Genomic DNA, 23,934 nt, shown 5'->3' with positions numbered 1-23,934 from the left:
AGGAGTAGCATTAAATGTTTGTATTCAAACAAAACCTGGCAGTGCAATGTAGTGATGAGAATAGTTGTAGAATTTGGGATGATGGACAGGATGGTGAAATGAACTGATGTGTGGCAGATGGAGGTCAGTGCAGAATAGTGAAAAATAATCCACTTTGACAGGACTATTATAGAAGGACAAATTACTGAAAATGTAAAAAGCAGAGAGACCTCATTTTTTATATACACAAATCCTTAAGAGCAGCAGGGTAAATTGATAAGATTATTCTAAAAAACATAAAGATAATTTGGATTTATAAATAGAATACAAAAGCAAAGAGATTGTGCTAGTGGGCAATACTGAGTAACAAGCTGAAGGAAAGATCTATAGGGTTAGAGTACAGAGGAGTTTTACCAGAGGTAAGGTGATTAAAGTGCTGCATGATTGATAAGCAGAGGTTGGAAAGATTAGAACTATTCTCCATGGTATTGAGAAGGTTAAGAGGTAACTAAATAATGTTTTTTTAAGCCAATTAAGAGATTTTTCTTGGGGTAGTTGGAAAAGAAATTGTTCCTTTAGGTGGGGTGGGTTATAGATTCCAACTAACTGACTAAACACCTACAACGGTGATGAGGAGATCCCTTTAATCTGGAGAAATGTTGGGCACTGCATCTGGATCTACACACATGTATCTTGTCTCCATGCCCATATCAATGCAAGTGTACACACACAAACATGTGCTTTTAACCGACTGCAGCTGCATTTTTCAAGCGACACTTTTCTGTTACACAAGAACACAAGAAAATAGGAGCAGGAAGAGACCACCATTCAACATGATCATGGATGATCTCCGCTGGCCTCCACACTCCTCTTCTGTGCCAGTTCTCCATAACCCTCAGTTCCTCAATGTTTCAAATATTTATCTAACTCCACCTTAAAAACAACTAATTATTTGACCTCCACCCCCTCAGGGACAGAGAATTCCAAAGATTCATTACCCTCTGACAGAAGAAATTTCTGTGCACTTCAATTTTAGATAACTGACCCCTTATTTTGTATCTATGTCCCCTTATTCGTGACTCTTCCATTAGAAACCATATCTACTCTGTCACTTTAGGGTCTGATATCAAGGTGATCTCAAGAAGCACTTCTTCATGCAAACATTTATGGGAAATTCAGAACTTTGTCCCCCAAAAGCTGAGGCTAAGTCAATTGAAAATTTCAAAATGGGGGTTGACTTTTATCATGCAATGACATTAAAAGTGAAAAAGCCAAGGCAAATAGTGGAGCTCTGCCCTAATATGTTTTGTGTTCTATAACTGAAGGGTAAAACAGACTGTAGCTGTTGACCTACTTTTATTTAAGACAATAAGGGATTGCAGGAAATCCATGGGAATCACTACCTATTCACTCACTCCTGCTGAATATGCTGTTGTTATTGTATTGTTATGTTATTTTGTTCACTTTAAGAACAGGGGCATTTCGCTTTTAAGAACTCTTTGAATAGATGTGCAGGGATTGCTGTCTCTGTGACTCCCTTGTCCACTCTTCGCTCCCCACCGTTGACCCTCCCGGCACTTATCCCTGCCACCGTGCAAAGTGCTACACCTGCCCCTACACCTCCTCCCTCACCACCATTCAGGGCCCTAGATAGTCTTTCCAGGTGAGGCAGCACTTCACATATGAATCCGAGGCTGTCCTGCTCTTCAGTGCTAACAATGTTTCCCTAGAGAGCTCAAAAGTCATCAACTGTTAAGAGCTCATTTAGAAAGGCATGTTAATGGTTTGGCTTCATTTAGCATTCATCTTCTTCTGGTGTACATTAATTGGCATCTTTACTTTCTGGAAGAGGTGAATTAGTTTGATTCACAGCTATCAATCCATCATGAATAACTCCATTGAGTTGAAGCTGGTTCCATGCAGCATTTAGAGACCTGCAGTGCCTTAAGGAGGTCAATATAGTAAAATTCTTTGTTGCCACAAAGAAAGCAGTATTATTTTTTCTGAAGAATATGAACAATGTATTCAGAAGCACATGGGGTCTATGGTTTACCAAAGTGGTTCATTAGATGAGGCAGATGCTTATTGAACTGTTTGGATCAGAGTGATGCAGTTTTCATAGCAGCAGTGTTGAGAGGCATATGGGAAATGATTGGCAATACAATTAGACTCTGCTTGCTGACCCAGTGTAATTCAGCCATGCATGTGGAGTCAACAAAGTCCTTGTAAATCTGCACATAACTAGCTAGTTACTGTAACATTTCACCCTTCCCATCTCACCTCATCCTACTCTGTGCTAAGGTAAATGAATTACTTAGCAAAATTGCTCAGGAGGAACTATGCTACCATTTGTAATCTTGCCTTTACTTGGAACTGTTACCTTCCTCACAATCTGCACACAGTAACTTCATTAGTTGCACAGTCTGTCTGCCAACAATGCGGACACCTGGACTTCAAAGACTTTAAAAATAATTTTCACTTTTTGCTTTACTTCCTCCCTACGGGCAGATGTTCTTTGTAATCCTGGGTGAGAAGTTGTTGAGGAAGGTATTTGTCAGCTGCTTTTCTTCCTTCTGTTCAATTCAACCCTCCTATTATCTCTTGCAATTGACATTGTGAAACCCTCATGCCACACCTGCTCTCAGAAGCTTAATTCCTATCCTTTCTTCCACTTCTCTCTTCATGGACATTACCGAAGTAGAAGCTAAGGATTGAGAATCAATGAATCAAAATCCAGTTTGGACTCAAGCAAATGCTGTCACTGTCCAGTACTGAACAATCCAGCCAGAGGTGGGTGTACAGTTGGCATAAGAAGGAATTGCTCAGACTAAAGAAGTGTTGGAGGTTGTGTCTGCCAGGAATTTGTTCTGGATGCAATTTTGTCCTTGAAAATTTTGGGATAGAGGGAGCATAGGTTTAAGGTGAGGAGTAAGAAGGTTAGAGGGTTTCTGAGGGGAAAAAAATTGATCCAGAGGGTGGCTGCAATCTGGAGTGCACTACTTGAGAAGGAAATGAAGGCAGATATTCTCACATTTAAAACATAGCACTTGAATCACAAAGGCACAGAAAACTGTGGACCAACTGCTGGTAAATGGGATTAGTATGGATAGGTGCTTGATAGTTAACATGGACTTGATTGGCTGGAGAGCCTGTTTCTTTATTGTATGATTCTGTGAGTATAAATTGAATAGTCAGTGAACATGGGTGCAATCAATCATTACTCACAGGTTCTGTGCCAAAATGCCTAGTATTACTTAAAGCCAGCTGGCATCTCAAAGAGGAGAAATGTGGCTACAGCTTGGACTAGAATTCATTCCAACTTAGAAAATAATGGCACAGCATGCAAGGACAGTGGGCTCTGCTGTGCTGGAGGTCTTGATGGAACTGAAGAAAAGAAGGAGAGAAACACTATGTACAAAAGTGGCCAGGAGCTCTTGAGCCGAGACCATAGAAAACATTGAGTCCAGATAAACAAGGCAGCCAGTTCCAGGAGTCAGACCCTGAGGACCTAGTTGGAGCATCAAAGGAAACTCAAGTAACTTGCACAAAGTCAAAGTCAATGAATGAATCTTTCAACATCATATCCCACCAACAGGGCCACAAGCTGCAGCAATTTCTGAATGCACAAGCTAGCAATGTTGTTTTTATTCATTCATAGTATTTGAACATTGCTGGCAAAACCAGCATTTAATGATCATCTCTGATTTCACTTGAGTATGTGGTTAGATGCTACCTCCTTGAGCTGCGGAGTCCACGTGGTGAAGGTACACCTTTTGTGCTGTTAAGAAAAGAGTTCTGGGATTTGGATCAAGTGATAGTAGAGAAGTGTGAATAAACTTCCAAATCAGGACGGCATGTTCCTCTTGGAGGGAAGCTTGCATTGGCTATGTTTATATGTGCTTACTGCTTTTGTCCTATTAGGTGGAAACGATTGCAGATGTGGGAGCTTCTTTCAAAGAAGTCTTTGTGAGTTGCTACTATGCATTTTGTAGGTGGTATACCTTACAAACTAGCTGGTAATGGAGGGGGAAAATAGTTTGGATGGAAAATAGAGTTCCAAACAAGCTGTCTGTTTCGTCCTGGACAATTTCAAACTTCTTAAATGTTGTTGGAGCTGCAATCATTCAGGCAAGTGTGAGAATTCCCTCACACTATCGATTGGTGCTTTGAAACTGGTGAAAAGACTTAGCAGAGTCAAAGATTATATCACTTGCTCCAGGATACCCAACCTCTGACATGTTCTTGTAGCCACAGTGATTGTGTCTGAAATAAAATTTCAAAAATCTGCAAATACTCAGAAGGCCAGGCAGCATAAATGGAGAGAAAAACAAAGTTAATGTTTCAGATCATGACCCTTCATCAAACCGCATTGCAGCCCTTAGGACTCAATGCTGAATTCAACAATTTCAGATAACCAGACTTTCTATTTTGTATCAGAACAATCCAGTTCTGCTGAGTATTTCCAACAATCTCTTTTATTTCAAATTTCCATCAGCTGTTGAGTTCTGCATCTCACAGCTTCAGCAATGTTTTTTCTTCTGTTTCCATTCACCTCCCTTCATTTATATTTCCTGCAGACAGGTCAGGTGTGATCAGTCGGCCCATGCCAACTTCTCTCAGGCGAGACCACTACCTTTTGTGTCATTCAGTCCCTCTTGGTCTCCACCCTATCACAGACGTTCCTATGTTCTTTCCACCCCCTCACCTTTGGAACTTAAATATGCTAATTTTCTCACTTTTTCCAGTTCTGATGAAAGTTTCTGATATGTTAACTGTGTTTCTTTCTCTGCAGACCTGCTGAGTAGAGTCATAGAGTTATATAGCATGGAAATGGGCTCTTCAGCCCAACTCGTCCATGATGACCAAGCTATCTACCTGAGCTTTTCCCATTTGCCTGTGTTTGTCTCATATCCCTCTAAACCTTTCCTATCTATGTATCTGTCTAAATGCCTTTTAATCATTGTAATTGTACTTCCTCTGGCAGCTCGTTCCATATACCCACCACCCTCTGTGTGAAAAAGCTTCCCCTTTTAAATCTTTCCCCTCTCACTTTAAACCCATTCCCTTTAACATTAGACTCTTCTACCTTCCTACATTATAGAGAAGCAATGCAAATTGTGAAAGGCATTCTAAATCTCCAGAACTACCTAATAATTGGAGAGGTGGATTTTAGTGTGACTGTTAATTTCTTTACCACAATCAGAGGGGCAGTGTAACTGTAGTCTACGACTAATCTCCATGAAGACCTCATTGGAGAAGTAGTGACCTCAACCACTGCTATTTTGTCAAATGAATGCAGAAGCATTTCTGGAAAACTCACTGTGGACAAGGTCTCCAGATCAAAGTCTTTCTCCCTCTCCTCCTCGCCCACATGTGAGCCCTCTCCTCCTTTTTCCTGTGAGGCCAAGAGGTGTGACCAACATGTCTTCATATGTGAAAGGAACTGGTGTAGGCTTGATTGAAACTTCACCTTTAGCCACATGAATCTTTTAAGATTTCTCAAACTCTGATCGTGTTCATCAATGAAATTCTTGCAAATGTGCCCAACACTCTCTTTCCAATCACCACGAACAATCCTGCAAGGAACCTTCAAATAGCACCTATGCAGTCATGTATTATTCCTGCCACTAAATGCTGAGAGTCCCCATGTCTGTTTGCTATAAGTGTGGTTGTATCCATCAACTAGGCAGTGATACTGACAATCCTGAGTTGCACAAGGATTCACACAATAATCTGCCAACCCTGCATCTGCATGACCAATGCACACATTACTGCCCTAACCAGTTTGCCAGAGGTTGTGTTCGTAATTAATGCAGGAAACTGGAAGCAAATTGCCAGTGTCTGCACTGAAGCAACAGATGCTGCAGAGCCCATCTTTGTGGCCTGGAAGTTTCTGAAAGCATACAAGGTATAATGAAAGATTGAGGTTGGTAATGGGATCTCAGTAATGTAAACAATGGAAAACAAGGTAGTTTTCCTTCAACCAAGTTCTTAGTAGTGATTGGCTACATAAGGAAATGTAGTCAGTTAAATCATTAAGTTTGAAGGAGATTAAGGTAGTGCAGAAAATGATTAGAATGGCTTTCAGCTGTCAATTAGGCCTGTCTTCCATTCAAGAAATGATATATAGTAAAGAAAAGTTTCAATGTATCTTTCAGTTTTTAGCATATTCTATTTTCTTAAAAAAAAGTAACTGCCTCAGTAAATCAACTTAAAAAGGATTGTGCAGCTGGAAAACGATAGCTCGCATTTTCAGAATCCCATAAACAACTCAGTGGAAAAGTACAGCAAAACAGATGTTATGTAAAAGATGAAAATGTAACAGGAGGTCAGTTACAGTACTGCTGTTTGAAATGAAAAACATGTTAAACCTTGATCTTTACTGACAAGGAACTAAATGAACAGGTGCTATCAATAAAGGGTAACTGGGCTTTCGTGTATATAAAATAAATGGCACATTTTCAAAAACACATTGGCAAAATTGGATTGCAGCAAACTGGTTATATCTTTGGGGTCTGAAAGCTAAGATGTGAATTAGGAAAGGTTAAGACATGTAGTTAACGGTTTTCAATGTAAAAAAAAGTGACATAAGTTGAAATGTCCCCAGCCACTGATTCCAGGCTTTGAGTTTCTTCCCCATTTCTATTGACATGCTATCTGGTGCAAATTAATTACATGGCTGACAAGATCATGGAATTTTGTGCCTAAGTGAATTACATACAAAAATTCAATGCCTCCAGGTATCCTCAATTCTCAATCTTTTACATTCATCTATGAAACAGTAAGTCTAATCAAATTTCTGGAGACAAAACTGGCCAATGTCTTAGCCTTGCGTTTAGGTTAAATTTAGCTTCCAATTTATCCGGTTGGAAGGGGGGTGGGAAATTTATCCCTGGCTGGTACTACTAAGTGCACAATATAGTAGTGACAGAGTGTTGAACTTTAATGTAACTGAATACCATTGCTATTTATTTGCACATTTACTGCTAGTGATCAAAGATGAATTTCTAGGCACATGTTTTTTTAATATTTTGCCCAAATTTTCAGATTCTCGTAGTCACCTGAATCAAGTGCAGACAAGGAGAGATTGATGGAACAAGTCTGAGGCATTCAGGCTACCTGCATTTCCATGTTCCTAGTAGGCAGAGAGAGCTTAGTCTAAGACTTCTTCAGTGCCATCTTCTTTGTTTTATTTACATTGTAGTGTTCTTTTACTCTTCCTAGTCTGTATCCATAAGCAGTGAATGTTTAAACAAGAAAATTCAAAAATACAGAAGCCTATGGATAGAACAAAACACAAGACGAGAATTATTTTTTTACCTGTCTGAGCTTTTGACAGCAACTTTTTCTTCAGGTATTCTATTAAGGATCATTTCAGGTCCTGACAGCGGTGATGTTATTTACGATGCTTTCCATTCATGTTTGGCTTCCTTTGCCAAGTGACTCACAACTACAAATTGAAAAGTAAATCGGGGCTGGTAATTTTCAACTTTGATGAGATGTAAACCTGGCAGCAATGGCTTAAGCCCTCGATGTACACTCTAATAGTTAGCAGGAAGTTTGGGAGGACAGGCAGGAACAATATTATATACATAATGGAACGGAAGGGCTGAAATATGTTGATTTTAATGCAATGAGTATTAAGGGTAAGGGAGGTGAACTTAAAACACAGATCAGTACATGGAACTATGATGCTGTGGCCATTAGAGAGACTTGTTGAGAGAGGGACAGCACTGGCTGCTTAACGTTCCAGGGTTTTGATGCTTCAGAAGAGATAGTGAGGGAGGTAAAAGAAAGGGTGGGGGGGAGGGGAGTTGCACTACTAATCAGGGGCAATATCACAGCTGCACTCAGAGGGATCATAACAGAGTGTTCATCCACTGAGTCTATATGGGTAGAACTCAAAAGTAAGAAAGGAGCAATCACTCTGATGGGATTATACTATAGATCCCCCCACTAATCACTGGGACATTGAGAAATGGATATGCAGGCAGATTAGGGAAAGGTGCAAAAACAAAAGGGTTGTTGTAGTGGTGACTTCAACTTCCCCAGTATAGACTGGGACTTCCTTAGTGCAAGAGGGTTAGAAGGGTAGAATTTGTTAGGTGCATCCAAGAATGTTTCTTAAAACAGTATGTGGATAGAGGAGAGTCCATACTGGACTTTGTATTGGGAAATGAGCCTGGCCAGGTGACTGACCTTTCAGTGGGGGAACATTTAGGAAAACGTGATCACAACTCCTTAAGTTTTAAGATGGCTATGAATAAGGATAGGTCTGGACTTTGCAGGAAAGTATTAAATTGGGGGGGGGGGGTGGGAGGGCAAATTATGAGAGTATTAAGCAGGAGTTAGGGAGAGTTAATTTGAAACAGCTGTGTTTGGGCAATTCTACATCTGACATGTGGAGGTTGTTTAAAGACCAACTGCACAGAGTACGGGACAGTATGTTCCAGTAAGAAGGAAGGATAAAGATGGAAAGGGACCCTTGGATGATGAGAGAGGTCGTGAATTTAGTCAAGAAGCAAAAGGAAGCATGTGTAAGGTTTAGGAAGCTAAAATCAGACAGGGCCCATGAGGAATATAAAGAAGCCAGAAAAGAACTCGAAGGAAATTAAGAGAGCCAGGAGGGTCCTGAAAAGTCCTTGGCAAGTAGGATTCCATACATACATAACCAAGACCAAGAGGATAACCAGGGAGAGAGTAGGAACACTCAAAGATAAAGGAGAGAACACACCCTCCTCTTGGATGTGGAGGGTGTGGGCAAGGTCCTAAATGAGTACTTTGTGTCAATATTCACCAAGGAGAAGGACATGGAGGATGGTAAGATCAGCGTGGAGCATACTAATGTGCCAGGGCATTTTGAGATAAAGAAAGAAGTGGTGTTGGGTCTCTTGAAGAACGTTAAGGTGGATGTCCCCAGAGGCTGCTGTGATATACCCCAGGTTATTGAGAAAGACAAGAGATGAGATTGTTGAGGCCTTGACCAAGATCTTTGTGTCCTCTCCAATCACAGGCAAGGTCCTGGAGGAGTGGTGAGTAGCTGATGTTATTCTGTTGTTCAAGAAGGGAAATAGGGATAATCCTGAGAACTAAAGACCGAATGAGTCTCATGTCAGTGGTAGGCAAGCTATTGGAGAGGATTCTTAGGGATAGAATTTATGAGCATTTGGAAAAACATGACCTAATGAGGGACAGTCAGCATGACTTTGTGCGGGGCAAGTCATGTCTTACTAACTTGATTGAGCTTTCCAAGGAGATGTCGAAAGTGATCGATTAAGGTAGAGCACTGAATGTTGTCTACATGGAATTTAGTAAGGCATTTGACAAGGTTCGTCATGGTAGGGTCATCTGGAAGATTAAGATGCATGGGATTCATAGTGACTTGGCCATTTGGACTCAGAGCTGACTTGCCTATTGAAGACAAAAGGGTAGTGGTCAGAATCAGAATCAGATTTATTATTACTGACTTATTTGAGGTGAAATTTATTGTTTTGTGGCAGCAGTACAGTGCAAAGACATAAAAATTATTATAAATTACAAAAGTAAATAAATAGTGCAAAAAAAGAATAACGAGATAGTGTTTATCGGTTCATGGACCATTCAGAAATCTGATGGTGGAGGTGAAGAAGCTGGTTCTGAATCATTGAGTGTGGGTCTTCAGGCTCCTGTACCTCCTCCCTGATGGTAGTAACGAGAAGGGGGCATGTTCTGGATAACGAGGGTCCTTAGTGATGGCTGCCACCTTCTTGAGGCACCACCTCTTGAAGATGTCCTTGATGGTGGGGAGGGTTGTGCCTGTGATGGAGCTGGCTGAGTCTACACCCCTCTGCAGCCTCTTTTGATCCCGTGCATTGGAGCCTCCATACCAGGCTGTGATGCAACCAGTCAGAATGCTCTCCACCGTACATTTATAGAAATTTGTAAGAGTCTTTGGTGACATGCTAAATCTCCTCAAACTCCTAACGCAGCAGAGCCGTTGGTGTGCCTTCTTCATGACTGCATCAATGTGTTGGGCCCAGGATAGGTCCTCTGAGACGTTGATGGCCAGGAACTTGAACCTGCTCACCCTTTCCACTGATGACCCTTCAGTGATGACTGGTGTGTGTTCTCTCGAAGTCCCCTTCCTGAAGTCCACAATCAATTCCTTAGTCTTGCTGACGTTGAGTGCGAGGTTGTTGTTGCGACATCACTCAACTAGCCAATCTATTTCACTCCTGTACACCTCCTCATCACATCTGAGACTCTGCCAACAACAGTGGTGTCATCAGCCAATTTACAGATGGCATTTGAGCTGTGCTTGGCCACACAGTCATGAGTGTAGACAGAGTAGAGCAGTGGACTAATCATACATCCTTGAGGTGCACCTATGTTGATTGTCAGTGAGGAGGAGATGTTATTACCGATCTGCACTGACTCCAGTCTCTCGATAAGGAAGTCAAGGATCCAGGTACGGAGGCCCAGGTTTTGAAACTTGGGGATTAGTACCGAGGGGATAATGGTGTTGAGTGCCGAGCTGTAATTGATAAACAGCAGCCTGCCATATGTGTTGCAGTTGTCTAGATGCTCCAAAGCAGAGTGGAGAGCCAGTGAGATTGTATCTGCTGTAGACCTGTTGTGGTGTCCCGCAGGGATCCACACTGGGACCTCAGCTGTTTGTGATAAGTGACTTGGATGAAAATATGGATGGATGGGTTAGTAGGTTTGCAGATGACACAAAGATTGGTGGCATTGTGAATAATGTAGAGGTTGCCAAAGGATACAGTGGGATATAGATCAGTTGCAGATATGGGTAGAGAAATGGCAGATGGAGCTTTATCCGGGCAAGTGTAAGGTGTTGCACTTGGGAGATCAAACGTAAAGGGGAATTACCGGGTTAATGACAGCACTGCTAACACCATTGACATACACAGGGATTTTGGGGTCGAAGTCCATAGCTCCCTGAAAGTGGCCGCACAAGTTGATAGGGTGGTAAAGAAGGCATATGGCATGTTTGCTTTTATTAGTCGAAGCCTTGAGTTCAAGCCTCTAGTGTTTAAGTTACAAGTTTATTGGCCTACCCTGTAGATTAGAGAATGGACTATGATACTAGTACTTAAAAGGTTAAAAGCAAAACACCTTAAGAAACAAAAATCACCCCTCTTTAATGCTGTTTGCCTGAAGCTCAGTAAGAAAAATACAAAGATGGAAATATGTACAAATAGGTAGAATAAAAAAGCTAAAATCCAATTTCTCTTGTATTGAGTTTAATTAGGCAACTCGATATATTAGGAGTAGGTGAAACATGCTGAAAGTATCTCACAAATGCAGTAAAACTTGTAAAGCATATTTCATCAGTAAATGTTCTCATCACATTAAATGGTAATGGATCTTTCAATAAATGCCATAATACAATATTTCAGTTTACACTCTATGATTAGTTTAGGAAGTAGAAGTGTCTAATACATATAATATTCAAATTAAACCCGTGTTACTTTTAGTTTTATGATATAGATGGGGCATTTTAGATGTTGTCACCTCTGTAAAGGCAAACACTTAAATAGAAAATGCATAGAAGTTTGTAATGTGGGCAAATGGGATTAGTGTAGATGGGCAAAAAGGTTGACAAGGAAATGGTGGGCAAAGGGCCTGTTTCTGTGCTGTACCACTCTGTGACTCTATGACATTGTTTCAATTTGACTTTTTATGCATTAACAGTTATAATTCTTTGGAGTTTGGAAGAATGAGGGATGATCTTATTGAAATGTGTAAGATTGTGGGGGGGATTGATAGGTTGAGAGGATGTTTTTCCACATGAGGGAATCTAAAACTAGGGCATAGTTCACTTAGAGCATAGGGGAGGAGGACGTTATTTTTTCAGAGGGTTGTTAATCTTTTGAATCCTTCAGAGGGTTGTGGAGGTGTGGTCACTGAATGTGATCAAGACTGAGATAGATTTTTAGACTGTAGGGGATTCATGGTTTTATGAAAGGCAGATCATGTTTGACAAATCTATTAAAATTCTTTGAGCGTATATGGAGCAATAGGTGCAGAATATTTGGACTTCTGGGATAAATTTGATAAGTTGCCACTTAAAAGTTAACTGCAGTCAGTAAGCACTCATGACAGTTGGCATAATACATTAGTACAGATAGAGGACTGACTAACTGAAAACAGAGTTGGGATGAAAGAGTCATTTTCAGGTTGGCAAGGTGTAACTGCTGGGGATGAATGCTCTGGCTTCAACTACTTACAATCTATATTAATGACGGCTATAATATGCTTGATACTAGTTTGTTGATGATACAAAATGGATTGGTAAGCACATACTGAGAAAGATGCAAAGAATTTGCAAAGGAATATAATTAAATTATCAAATGGGCAAAAAATTAACAGGAAGAGTGTAATGTTGGAAAATGTGGGGAGATTCCACTTGCACTAGGAGCATTAGAAAGATAGAATATTGTTTAAATAAAGAGAGCTTATAGATTGCTGTGTATTGAGGGATATTGGTATTCATGTTCATGAAGCATGGAAATTTAAGATGCAGGTCTGGCAAGTGATTGGGAAGGCCAATGGAATGTGGGACTTCTAAACAAAGGGAATAGAGTATAAGAATAGAGGAATCATGCTAAAACTGTACAGGGCATTTGTAGGACCATATCTGGTGTAAAGCATGCAATTTTGTTTTTTTTTGTAGAGAGGCATGTACTTGCATTGAATGCAGTTCAAAGAAGGTGCACTAGATTGATTCCTGGGATGAAGGTGTTGTTTTATCAAGAAAGTGTAGGGGAATACGAGGTGAACTTATTAAAACATACAGGCTTGACAACGTAACTGGTGAGAGGAGGTTTTCCCTCCTGGGAAAATCTAGAACTAGAAGGCGCAGCTTCAGAATAAAAGGTCTGCCATTTAAAATGGAGATGAAAAATTTCTTCTTTGAGAAGGTCTTGAATCTTTGCCATTCGCCACACTAGTATCTGAATCATTGAACGGATTCAAGGCTTTGACAGACAGATTTTTAGTCTAATGAGAGTCGAGGGCTGTGGAGAACAGGCAGGAAACAAGCTGAGGCTGTGATCAGGTCAACAATGATCCTATATAGTGGTGGACGAGGCTTGGGGATGGGGAGCGGGTGCACGGACTACTCCAGCTCTCATTTTCCATTTGCTGATAATGAAAAGCAGGAAATCATTTGACACCCTCCCCTTTAAGATCCATTGCAATGGGGACAAGAAATCGAGTTGAATTTCCTGTGCTGAAACCTTTTGGCAATGAGGCCAGTTACAGAGCAAGCCCAGCTAGAGGTCAACTACCCAGCACTGACCTGGGAGTAAAAACCTGGGACCATTCTTTGTTTACACGTCACCATTACCCACTGAACTATAAACAAAGCTCTTCAAATCCTTCATACAGCAGCTTCTAGGTATCTTGTGCAATTTACAGAATAACTCCATTAATAAATTTCCTAATGATAAAAGCTCAAGAGCAATCTTAGTAATTGAGAACTAATTTCAAGCACAAATTGTCACCATTTTGGTGCTAAGCCAAATCTCTGGTTTCTCTATTTTGTCCCAATAGACCTGCCACTTTGAAAAGAACAACTAAGGTGCAGACACCAACACAGCATTATTCTGGATAGTGTGATGTTTTTTAGGTGTTCTCACATTCAGTATGAATTAGGAGAAACTAGATTTTTTGAAGATTTATCCATGGGAAAGGTAGGTTGGTATTTTGCAAAACTTGTGTTGCCATCGATGGCAGAAAAGATTTTTTAAAAATACTTCAGCATTTTCATTGTCACAACTGTCATTTCTAAATGAGGGTCCTAATATATCTGAATTTCACCTGCCCTAATCAAGTTGCTAGCAATTAAGAAACTGTGGTGCAAGACTGTTCTACAAAATTGCAAAAGTATACACTATTGTTGTAAATATAGATAGTGTGGGTAATAGAGCAGTCAAATGAACCTCTTTAGCTTTCTGGCAGAGTGTTAAAATTCTTGCTGTTTTAGTAGAGATGTTTTTTGAATTAAAAAGTCAAACTGTGGCCCTGAATGATATGAAAAGTTGATGCAAAATGTCCTCTGGCACTATTTGATGGACAGCAGCATTTATCCCAAAGGTTGGCCAGCCACTCAGGATAAATGCTGCTCTCCTCAAATCCAACATCACTAAAATGCAGATTTCTGGTAATTTATCTCATTGCCTTTTTGGGCTTTGCTTTTTGCACATTGGTGTCATGTTTCTGTCCATGACAAGAGAACACTTCATAAAGGGTGGAATTGCTGAGGACTGATGGTTTGTAATCGGAGATGAGAATAATTCATTAAGAATTGGCTTTCACATACTTTGGGACCTCTTGCAACAACTCTCTTTATGTGTTAACTGTTATCATTCTGTGCCACTGTGAACTATAATAAATATTACTCCAAGGTGTGCACTAACTCTGTGTCTTTCTTGATCCATTGGGCCAGGAAGAAATCATGCACTACACATATCATCTCTGAATTGAAATCACATGTTTTTCCCCAGTTTACATAAGGTTGCTTATGTCTTCCACTGAAATGTTCCCATTCTAATGTAACTCCTCCTTTAATTCATTGGTTCACTACTGCATGTCCCTAGTGCTAACTTTTGCAATAGAGATATTTACCTTTGTAGCTTTCAACTTAATATAGCCACCAAGTGGTTTATAGCGTGCAATTAGTCTTGGCTCTTTTTTTTAATGTTAAAGATGTCTATCTAGCATAGTACATACTGTAGCTTCCCCTATCCCTCCAAGGATCAACTACCTCTGACATATTGGGTTATTCTATCTTGAGGTCGATTTTAAAATGTTTTTGCCAGTTAAATTGACCTAATCAACAGGTCAAAGGAACGTTAGCTAGGTGTAAAATAGCCAGCTGGCCCGGTGCTGTCATTTTCAGCTATTTTGTCCACTCTACTTTTATAAATACTGCCTACTTTTTGACTTCTTACTATCTGTAAGGTTTTCTTTTGCCATTGTTCTTAATACCCTGTCTTTCTCATCTAAGTCCTTTTATTCTGATTTTCCTGTTATTTATGAAGTTAGCATTGATGTTCTCAAATCAAACAGATAAATGTTTGTCTCTCCCTTCAGTTCTTCTGTTGTAGTCCTTTCCTTTTCCAAAGTCTGGAAGCATAAATAAAAATATAATTTTGCATTCCCTGTCATTATGAGCCAGTTTTTACAAACTTATCAAAGCTCCCTTATATTTTCTCAATGTATTCTTTACACCCTGGTGGAGTACCAGCACTGGATTTCCCTCAGTGTTGTTTTCTCAGGATGTATTACCTTAGTTCCAGGTAGCTCAACAACGTATATTGGTACCCACCTTCAGCAGAAGCTGAAAAATGTGGAATATTCACAAATGGATGTTCAGCAAGTGGTCTGAGAAAAGTGTAAGGCAGTGACAGGGTCGAGGGAATAGTGGATAGTTAAGCTGGGTATCTTTACCATGTGTTGCCTTTAGTTGCAAATTATTTGTATTCTGTAAACATACCCTTCAAAAATACTATGTGATCTACTGAAGCATATCCCAATCTCAAGTTTAAGTTAGACAAATGCAAAGATACAAATAGTTTGAACATCCCTTTTGGAGATACAAGAGCTAAAATGTCATATAGTTACCCAGGTAGAAAAGACCCAAAAACATTTCAGGCATCGCCATGTGCACGGTGGACAACATTCCATTCTTAGCAATGCTGCCCTTCTTGTTAAGTACTGAAATAAATATAAGGATGTAGGAAGAGGTGTTTGATTGAGAGATGGAAATAAAAACAGTGCTTCTATCTTGATTTTTCTGCTGCATTTGCTATCTTTAGGAAGCAGTCAAATGTGAGCTAAACTCAAAAGTAGGAAAAAAATGAGAAGGATATGTCAGATTATATGTTGGTTCTATAAACAGATGGAAAAATATCGATTGAATTCTTCAGCCTCTCTGACTCTCCTACCACCTGCTGACTTTGAGCTCTGCTTGTCTGAACAAAAGGATTAATTTTAATGGCTGCTTTAATGGCCCATCTACTTGCTTGATGAAACTTGATCATTTCATCCCACGTTCTTTTTTTTCACCTGCCATGGGAAACAAATTCAATTATTTAACTGAAAATACATTTCACAGTGAGAAAGAAAAGCTGTCTAAGGCACAAATATTTTCCTCCAGGTTGTTTATATTATATTAGAGTCCTATTTCAGGTGTTTAGCAAACCCAGCTGTCCTAAAGATTCTTGTCCTCTCATTGTGCTTTCTTTAAGCAGGCAGGGGCCTGCAAAGCATGATCATTAACACCTTGATGTGGTTTGAAATCCTTTGACATCTTTGTAACTAAAAAAAACTTTCTGTTGTACTTGCAAGATTTGCTGAAGAAATGGATAGTGGAGTAACTCCTGTCAAATATGCTTGGTAATATTTTTTTCACAACTTCACAACAAAGGACAAGACAGAGAACTACAGGCCGGTCAGCCTGACATCAGTAGCGGGGAAGTTACTGGAGGGAATTCTGAGGGACAGGATCTACTAGCATTTGGATGGACAGAGTCTGATCAAGAAGAGTCAGCATGGCTTTGTGCGTGGAAAGACGTGCTTGACGAACCTTTTAGAGTTTTTTTGAAGAGGCCTCAGGGTAGGCTGGTCTGGAAGGTTAGGTCCCATGGAATCCAGGGAGACCCAGTTAGGTGGATTCAAAATTGGCTTGGAGGTAGGAAGCAGAGGGTGGTGGTTGAAGGTTGTTTCTCGGAATGGAGGCCGGTGACTGGTGGTGTCCTTCAGGGGTCGGTGTTGGGAACCCTTGTTATTCATTATTTATATAAATTATTTGAATGTGAAATGATTTGAAGGTTTGATCAATAAGTTTGCAGATGACACAAAATTAAGAGGTGCTGTTGATAGTGAAGAAGGTTATCGTATACTACAGGGGGCTCTTGATCAGTTGGGGAAGTGAATTTCAATGCAGATACGTGTGAAGTGATGCATTTTGGAAAGTCAAACCAGTGTATATGAATGGTAGGGCACTGGGGAGTGTAGTGGACAGCAGGACCTAGGAGAACAAGTGCATAGTTCGTTGAAAGCAGCATCACAGGTAGACAGAGTGGTGAAAAAGGTGTTTAGCACATTGGCCTTTATCAGTCAGGACACTGAGTATAGGAGTTGGGATATTATGTTGCAGTCATATAAATCATTTGTGAGACTGCACTTGGAGCACTATGTACAGTTCTGGTCACCCTGTTATAGGAAAGACATGGCTAAACTGGAAAAGAGTGTAGAAAAGATTTATGAAGATGTTGCCAGGACTAGAGGGCCTGAGTTACAGGGAGCGGTTGGCCAGGCTGGGTCTTTATTCCTTGGAACGTAGGAAAATGAGGGAAGACCTTATGGAAATGTTTAAAATTATGAGAGGCATAGATAAGGTGGATAGTAACAGTCTTTTCCCCAGGGTAGGGGAGTCCAAAACTAGGGGGCAGAGATTTAGGGTGAGAGGGGAAAGATTTAAAAGTGACCTGAGGGGTAACTTTTTCAAGCAGAGGCTGGTGAGTATGTGGAACGAGCTGCCAGAGGAAGTGGTTGAGGCAGGTACAATAGTATCATTCAAGCAGCACTAGGATTGGTACATGGAGGGGCGGGGCTTAGAGGGATATCTGAACGAAGGAAATTGGGACCTGCTGGGTGGGCACCGTGGTTGGCATGGACTGGTTGGGCCAAAGGGCCTGTATCTGTGCTATATTGCTCTATGACTCTAACAATTTGCATTTTCTTCCAGATGTAAAATTAATTTAAGATATTCAAATGAAATATCTTAAATTTAAATGTTGCTGAGAATAAATTTACAGTGAAATATTCTGAAGTTATTGGCAATGGACAAGGTCAACATTTATGTTAGAACACATAGTTTTTATGAATTTTTCTCAGTAAAGCCTAAATTATCAATCTTGTAGAGAAAGGAGGGACTGGAGCAGGGCTCGGTGGTTCTTCCCCAGTGTCTTAAAGGACAATAAATAAAGAGCTGAACTCTAAAATACACAGAAAAGTTACATTCACTTAAGACATTTCTATGATTAAAAGAAACCACAGTGATGATTCTACGTTATTCTTGAGTGTAAAATTACCCTGATAAAGCAAAATACACAATGTCCTAGAAATTAATGTTTATGTCAATGTGTTGTGCTAGGTGTTTATACCAATGGTTGGGTGCTGTTGAGGAATAATTTTCATACAAGCAATGCTGTTGAAAACTTCAAACATGTAAGCTCAAGTTTCACAGTCCCTTGCACATTTGCGTACATTATGTTTACTGTTAGGAATTGCCAGGAATTGTGAACTGTGAACACGTGCCATATCTCCTTATGGATGAAGGTTTAAAGCAGCCATTCTCAACTGCAGCTGCTATTGAAAACAAGGGGATACATATAGAAGCAGGTCCTTTGGCTCACCAAGTTCATGCCAACCCATTCACCATCCATTTATGCTAATCCTACATTAATTCCATTTTTTAAATTCTCCCTACATTCTTGTCAACTCTCCCCAGATTCTACCACTTGCAAAAGAAGGAAATAGTAATGGTGATGTTTGGAGGAGGGTCCAGAATGCAAATTGAGAGAAATTTAGTGGCTGCAGGACAGTAGGTACCAAGGAACATGGCAGACTTGGTGGGATAGTTCTGCATCTGTGTGTGTGTGTGTGTGTGTGTGTGTGTGTGTGTGTGTGTGGTGTGTGTGTGTGTGTGTGTGTGTGTGTGTGTGTGTGTGTGTGTGAGAGAGAGAGAGAGAGAGAGAGAGAGAGAGAGAGAGAGAGGAGCTGTCAAGTTGATTGAATGTGAAATGGCAAGGATTTGGCAGATGAAATATAATGAAAGAGAAGTCTTACAGAGGAAAATAAAGATAGAGTACTTTTTTAAATGGTGAGAGATTTAAAGGCAATTGTGTTGATAAGGAACTGGGTTTCCTGCACATGCCATCACTGAAAGTTAACATGCAGATATAGCAAACAATTGGCTACGTTGGCCTTTATTGCTAGAAGATTAGAATCTAAGTACGTAGGGCTCTTGTGAGATTGCTTCTGGAATATTATGTGCAGTTTTGCCTCCCTACATAAGGAAGGAGATACTTGCAATTCAGGGCTGCAGACTTGTTGTATGAGGAGAGAATAAGCAGACTGAGCCTGTAGTCTACTAAGTTTAGAAGAATAAAAGTAATCTCATTAAAACATACAAAATTCTTAGGTAGTTTGACAGGTAGATGTGGAGTGGATGTTTCCCCCGGGTGGGGTATCCTGAATCAGGTATCACCATATCAAATTAAGATGTTGGCCATTCAAGATGGAGTTGAGAAGAAAATTCTTCACCCAGAGGACAGTGAACCTTTGAAATTCTCCACTGAGAAGCTTGTGGAGGCTCCATTGTTCAGTATATTCAAAACAGAAATTGATAGATTTTCAAATATTAAGGGAATTGAGAGAGGTTATGTTAGCGCAGGAAAATGGTGCTGAGGTAAAAGATCAGCCATGATCTCATTGAATAACAGGACAGCCACACAAAGCTTTTCCTGTTTCTATTTCTTTTGTTCTTTTGTTCATATCTCTAACATTAGAGCACTAATCTTGACAAAGTGAACGTGGTCATGGAATTTCTTCCTATACAGCTTCCAAAGGTGGATGGTCACCTCATTTGGTAATTTCACTGGCCACCTGCTGCTACCATTTTTTCATCTTTGATCTAGGTACCCTTGTGGCACTGAGAACATAGCCCCTTCTCTTCACCTTGTCTGTATGTCAGTGATCTGGAAGGCATGCTTCCTCATCTACATTCTGTCCTTTGCAGCTGTACCAGTGCTGTACAGCACATGCACTTCCCAGAGTGCTGCTGTTTGGTGAACAGATGACCCTTTAGGCCTGGATTCCAGATGTGACTCAGGCAATAAATGGCTGGCTGGTGAGTACTGAGCCACTAATCATCATGTAACATGCACTAAATGGGGAGATGAAGGTATGCACTCAATCCAGGGCTCCTATTAAGGAGTATTTGAATTTCTAGATCTGTGTGTTTGAAGAAGAAAAAAAGAATCTCTTGTAAATGAAGGTACTCCTGAAAGTTCATGTTTTAACTATTAAATATACTTCAAATTGTGATCTATAATTTCAAACTGTGTTCAATACTTCCTCACCACAACCAAATGATATGGGATTTGAAGTGAGTTAAGGCTGACTACAAGATCGTCTGGGTTTAGCCAAGGAAAAATACACCTGCTTTAGTTATTTAAAACTCAGACTGTGAGTCCAGTGGGTATTGCTTCTGTGAACAATGGCCTATTCTGTTCATATGGCTGTTAAATTTTTTGAAGGAAACAGATAATCATATTGTAATGTTATTGGTCTATATCACCAATGTCTGTGAGTAGAGCAAGGAAATTAAGTCATATCCAACGTAACCATTAAATCCCTCAGAGTGCTTATCTGCATTGATGATACTTAGAAAAATATGTGGATTGGACACATTAAGATTTGGCTTGTTTTTATTTCTGCACTGAAGGACTAAGCCAAGATGAATACTACTGTTGTAATGAGTTTTCTTAAGTTGCTTAATCATTTAACATCTGAAGGACACTTTCGTCATAGTTGCTCATCATTCCTTCAATATTTTTATTTGCATTGGTTAGAATTGTTGCTGTTTCTCCACGTTGAAGACAACATTAATTGCTACTAATTTTCCCCTTGAAGCAGTCTCCAAGTCTTAGCACCACCTTGTTCTTCTTCTATGTTTGTCATCTCAATCTATATTAAAGGTGGGCAGAACTGTCTCATATTTTCAAAGCTAGTGCTATTTTTTGATGATGTAACAGATTAAAGCATGAGGGCATGGAAACTCAATTGGATCCAAATACTTGCATATGGGGAAGGGCGAGTCTTGTTCATGTGGTCACTGGCATTACGTGAAATTTGTGCTGACATAAATAATTTTCTAATTATTTGTATTGGCTTAGATTTTGAGATCAGCAAAAAGACAGTGGCATTCATCACAAACTTTGAAGAAATCTGTCCAAAAAGATTCAGCAAACTCTGTGGCTTGGAAATTACTCTTTTCTGATGTTGTGTGCTATCAGGCATTCAAGGGATCCTTGACACCCGACAATAGTGATGGCATCACGCTACCTTTGCAGCCAATCACTATGAAGCATTCTTCAAGAAAGCAAAGTTTCAGAGAAAAGCTCAATTTTTAGGCAATATTTGAAATATTTCACCAAATTCAAAACTCAAAGCTCATACACGAACATCAAAAATATTTTATTGATTTAAAATCTATTGTATTTTTCAGATAATTATTAGAAGGAATTATAACCCTGATTTATAAAATTATGGCATTGTATGGCTTTAAAAGCTTGTGCAACAAAGCACCACAGTTTCAAACAATTTTACAGATAGAATAATTTGCAAATACCTCAAATTTTCAATAATTTATTAAATTCCAATGATTGCCTTTGTGAAATCTGAACCTGTCCAAAAATGGTAAAACCCTGACACCAAGATTGATATTTCCATATTAATCTACATGTGCAGAAATATGAGTTTGTTGTCAGTTTCAAAGTGTGATGATGATGTTGTTGTATGCTAGCATTTCCAAGACAAAATCTCAGCCTTTGTTTCTTTTTCTGTATCTCTTCCAGCTGAAAAACCCTCCAAGATCTCTGCATTTCTCCTCTTGATTGTAATCGCTCCACCATTGTGGCCATTCCTTCAAACGCCTGTGGTGTAAGGTCAACATTTTCTTCCTAAAACCCTCCTCCTCTGTCCCTCTCTCCCCCTTTTCAGATACTTCTTAAGACCTTTCTCTTTGACCAACTTCTGGTCATTACCATTCCTCGTATCTTCTAATCTGGCTGGTAATCAAACCAGATTTCAAGAGTTCTTGAGAAGTGCTTTGGGATCTTTTACACTTAAAGGTGCTATACAGAACAGGCAAGCTTAATGATCACTTGTTTATTGGATGGGTGGCAATTCAGGTCTCTGTGATACTTTAAGGCTGCCCTAATTATGCATGTCTCCAGATGTTAATGTGGAGGAATTTGTAGAGTTGACTGGCAGGATGTTCCTTTGTTATATCCCAATCTGTTACCCAAGTCGAAGGATAGTTTGGTTTCATTATTACAGTTGTTGGTAACAGTTTTAATGCAGCTGGCTGATCCCTTCTTATCCAGTGTGTGATTAAGGTCCATTCTTCATCCTCCCCACCCCCCAATGTAATCTAAAATGTGATGACTTCCTGTAATCTTGCAGATTCTAATGGAGTTAGTGATGGAGGTCACCTGGGGTGTTTTTAGTGCAATTCCACAAAGTCTGAGTTTTCCCTAGGCACTAGAGGGGAAACCTGAACCATTCTTTTTCCTATTTAAACTGTGGCAGTGAGGAAATAGTGGCAACTTAAACACTGCAACTTTTAGCTCGGCACAGACCAAGGGGTGAGTGTATTGCTTAGTACTTCCATGTTGTGCGGTTATCCACTGAGTGCAGAGCTCACTACAATGCCTGGTGATGTATTTATGCATTGAAAATACAATATACTACAATGATAGATGAGTGAATTATGGCTCAGCATTCCACCAGAACTTAGTTTTTGGCTCACTGCCATACTGGATGGTATTTTGAATCCAACAGCAACATTTGATATATTTATCATTGAGGATTTGTGTCGCTACAACATTATTAAGCAGAATTTTCTGCTTTGATATTCATTCTGATTACTAAGAATTCTACACATATATCCGCTGAGGATTTGGCACACTACAACACTAGCTGGTACATTTTGCAATTGAGTTGAGTATATTTGTTGCTTTGAGCCACTGAATGCTTGCTTAGATGCTTTGTATACAATAAAATTTTAAAATGATTTAAAAAGAATGTTACTTGAAGAGGGATTTGACTAGGTAATTCAAGTTGTTATTGTATGCTGACAATATGTTACTTAATGACTACAGCAGCAGTTTGTGCAACTTTAATAGAATGGACATGTATACAGAATAACTGAAGCACACATTATTGAGGTGCTCATCTCAGTTACACATTCCACAAATACTTTTCAAAGTGTTAAGGTTTGCTTTTGTTTCCATGAAAGTCAAAGCAAGCAGCAATAGTTCACATACAATGACAAACAAAAAAGAAAACTGTCAAAATGACAACTGGCCACTAAATGCAAATGTAAGTGCTGACCCACCAGCAAGTAAATGTTTTTTCAGTACAGTTAATCTGTGTGTGAATGCAAATGCCAACCTTCCTTAGATTTCCATTTTTTCTTTTGTAGGCTTCATCTTGTCAATTAGACAGGTGACAATCTTCAGCCACACAAAACGCTAACAAAAATGTTCCCATATTCCAAGAAAATCTTGACGATTGCTTTTTTGAGTTTTGCAAAATATCTGCTCCCTTTAAATACAAGATGGCAGAATGGTTTATGAATGTGTACAAGGATTCCATATCCTCAGTAGCTCTTTGCTTCGTTAAAGAAATAAATAACTTGCTACTCCATCTGAAAGCAAAATTAGGGTTTTATAAATTGTACTAGTGATTGAGAGTGCCATTACTGTTCAACTTTACTTCTGCAAGAGAAGTAGCTTGATACTGTGCATTAGACATTTGTAATTATGACTCCAAAAAAACTTTGCCATGCTGTTGAAGTCAAATTAACTTAGAGTAGAACTAGTTTGCACAATTTGTGGATGCCTCATGTTTCAGCAGGTCCTTCATTCTCTCTTCCCACCATAAGTCATTCCCAAATGATTTCAACACTAGTGCAACACACACAGAATTTGTAGTGAGATTTCAAGCTCAATAGAACAACAAATGACAGTTTCTATTTTCTCACAGAACAACCAGCTTTTACCTCCCCGTTTTGCCTGAAACAGTGCTATTTAAAGGGCTGATGCTCAAACTGCAAACTTTGCCTTCACTAAGATCTGTTACTTCCTACAACTT

At 39.7% G+C, this 23,934-nt stretch overlaps 1 protein-coding gene across 2 annotated transcripts in view; it reads left to right on the top strand.

Moving 5' to 3' along the window:
• The window catches only part of LOC127576244 (fibroblast growth factor 9), a 198,536-nt gene that overhangs the window by 81,135 nt on the left and 93,467 nt on the right, over positions 1-23,934 (top strand). The window contains exon 5 of one of the 2 annotated variants that reach the window (XM_052026693.1): positions 21,633-21,705. The exons of the other annotated variant lie outside the window; for it this stretch is intronic. Coding sequence (XP_051882653.1) covers positions 21,633-21,636 — 4 coding nt within the window. The 3' untranslated portion in view covers positions 21,637-21,705. Of the gene's footprint in view, positions 1-21,632; positions 21,706-23,934 lie in introns of those variants that run through there. 2 annotated transcript variants of the gene reach the window in all.

Source organism: Pristis pectinata, chromosome 11 (genome assembly GCF_009764475.1).
Source record: "Pristis pectinata isolate sPriPec2 chromosome 11, sPriPec2.1.pri, whole genome shotgun sequence".
NCBI classification, from domain to species: domain Eukaryota; kingdom Metazoa; phylum Chordata; class Chondrichthyes; order Rhinopristiformes; family Pristidae; genus Pristis; species Pristis pectinata.
The sequence above is the reverse complement of the archived record's forward strand: the minus strand, read 5'-3'. Positions and strand labels throughout refer to the sequence as shown.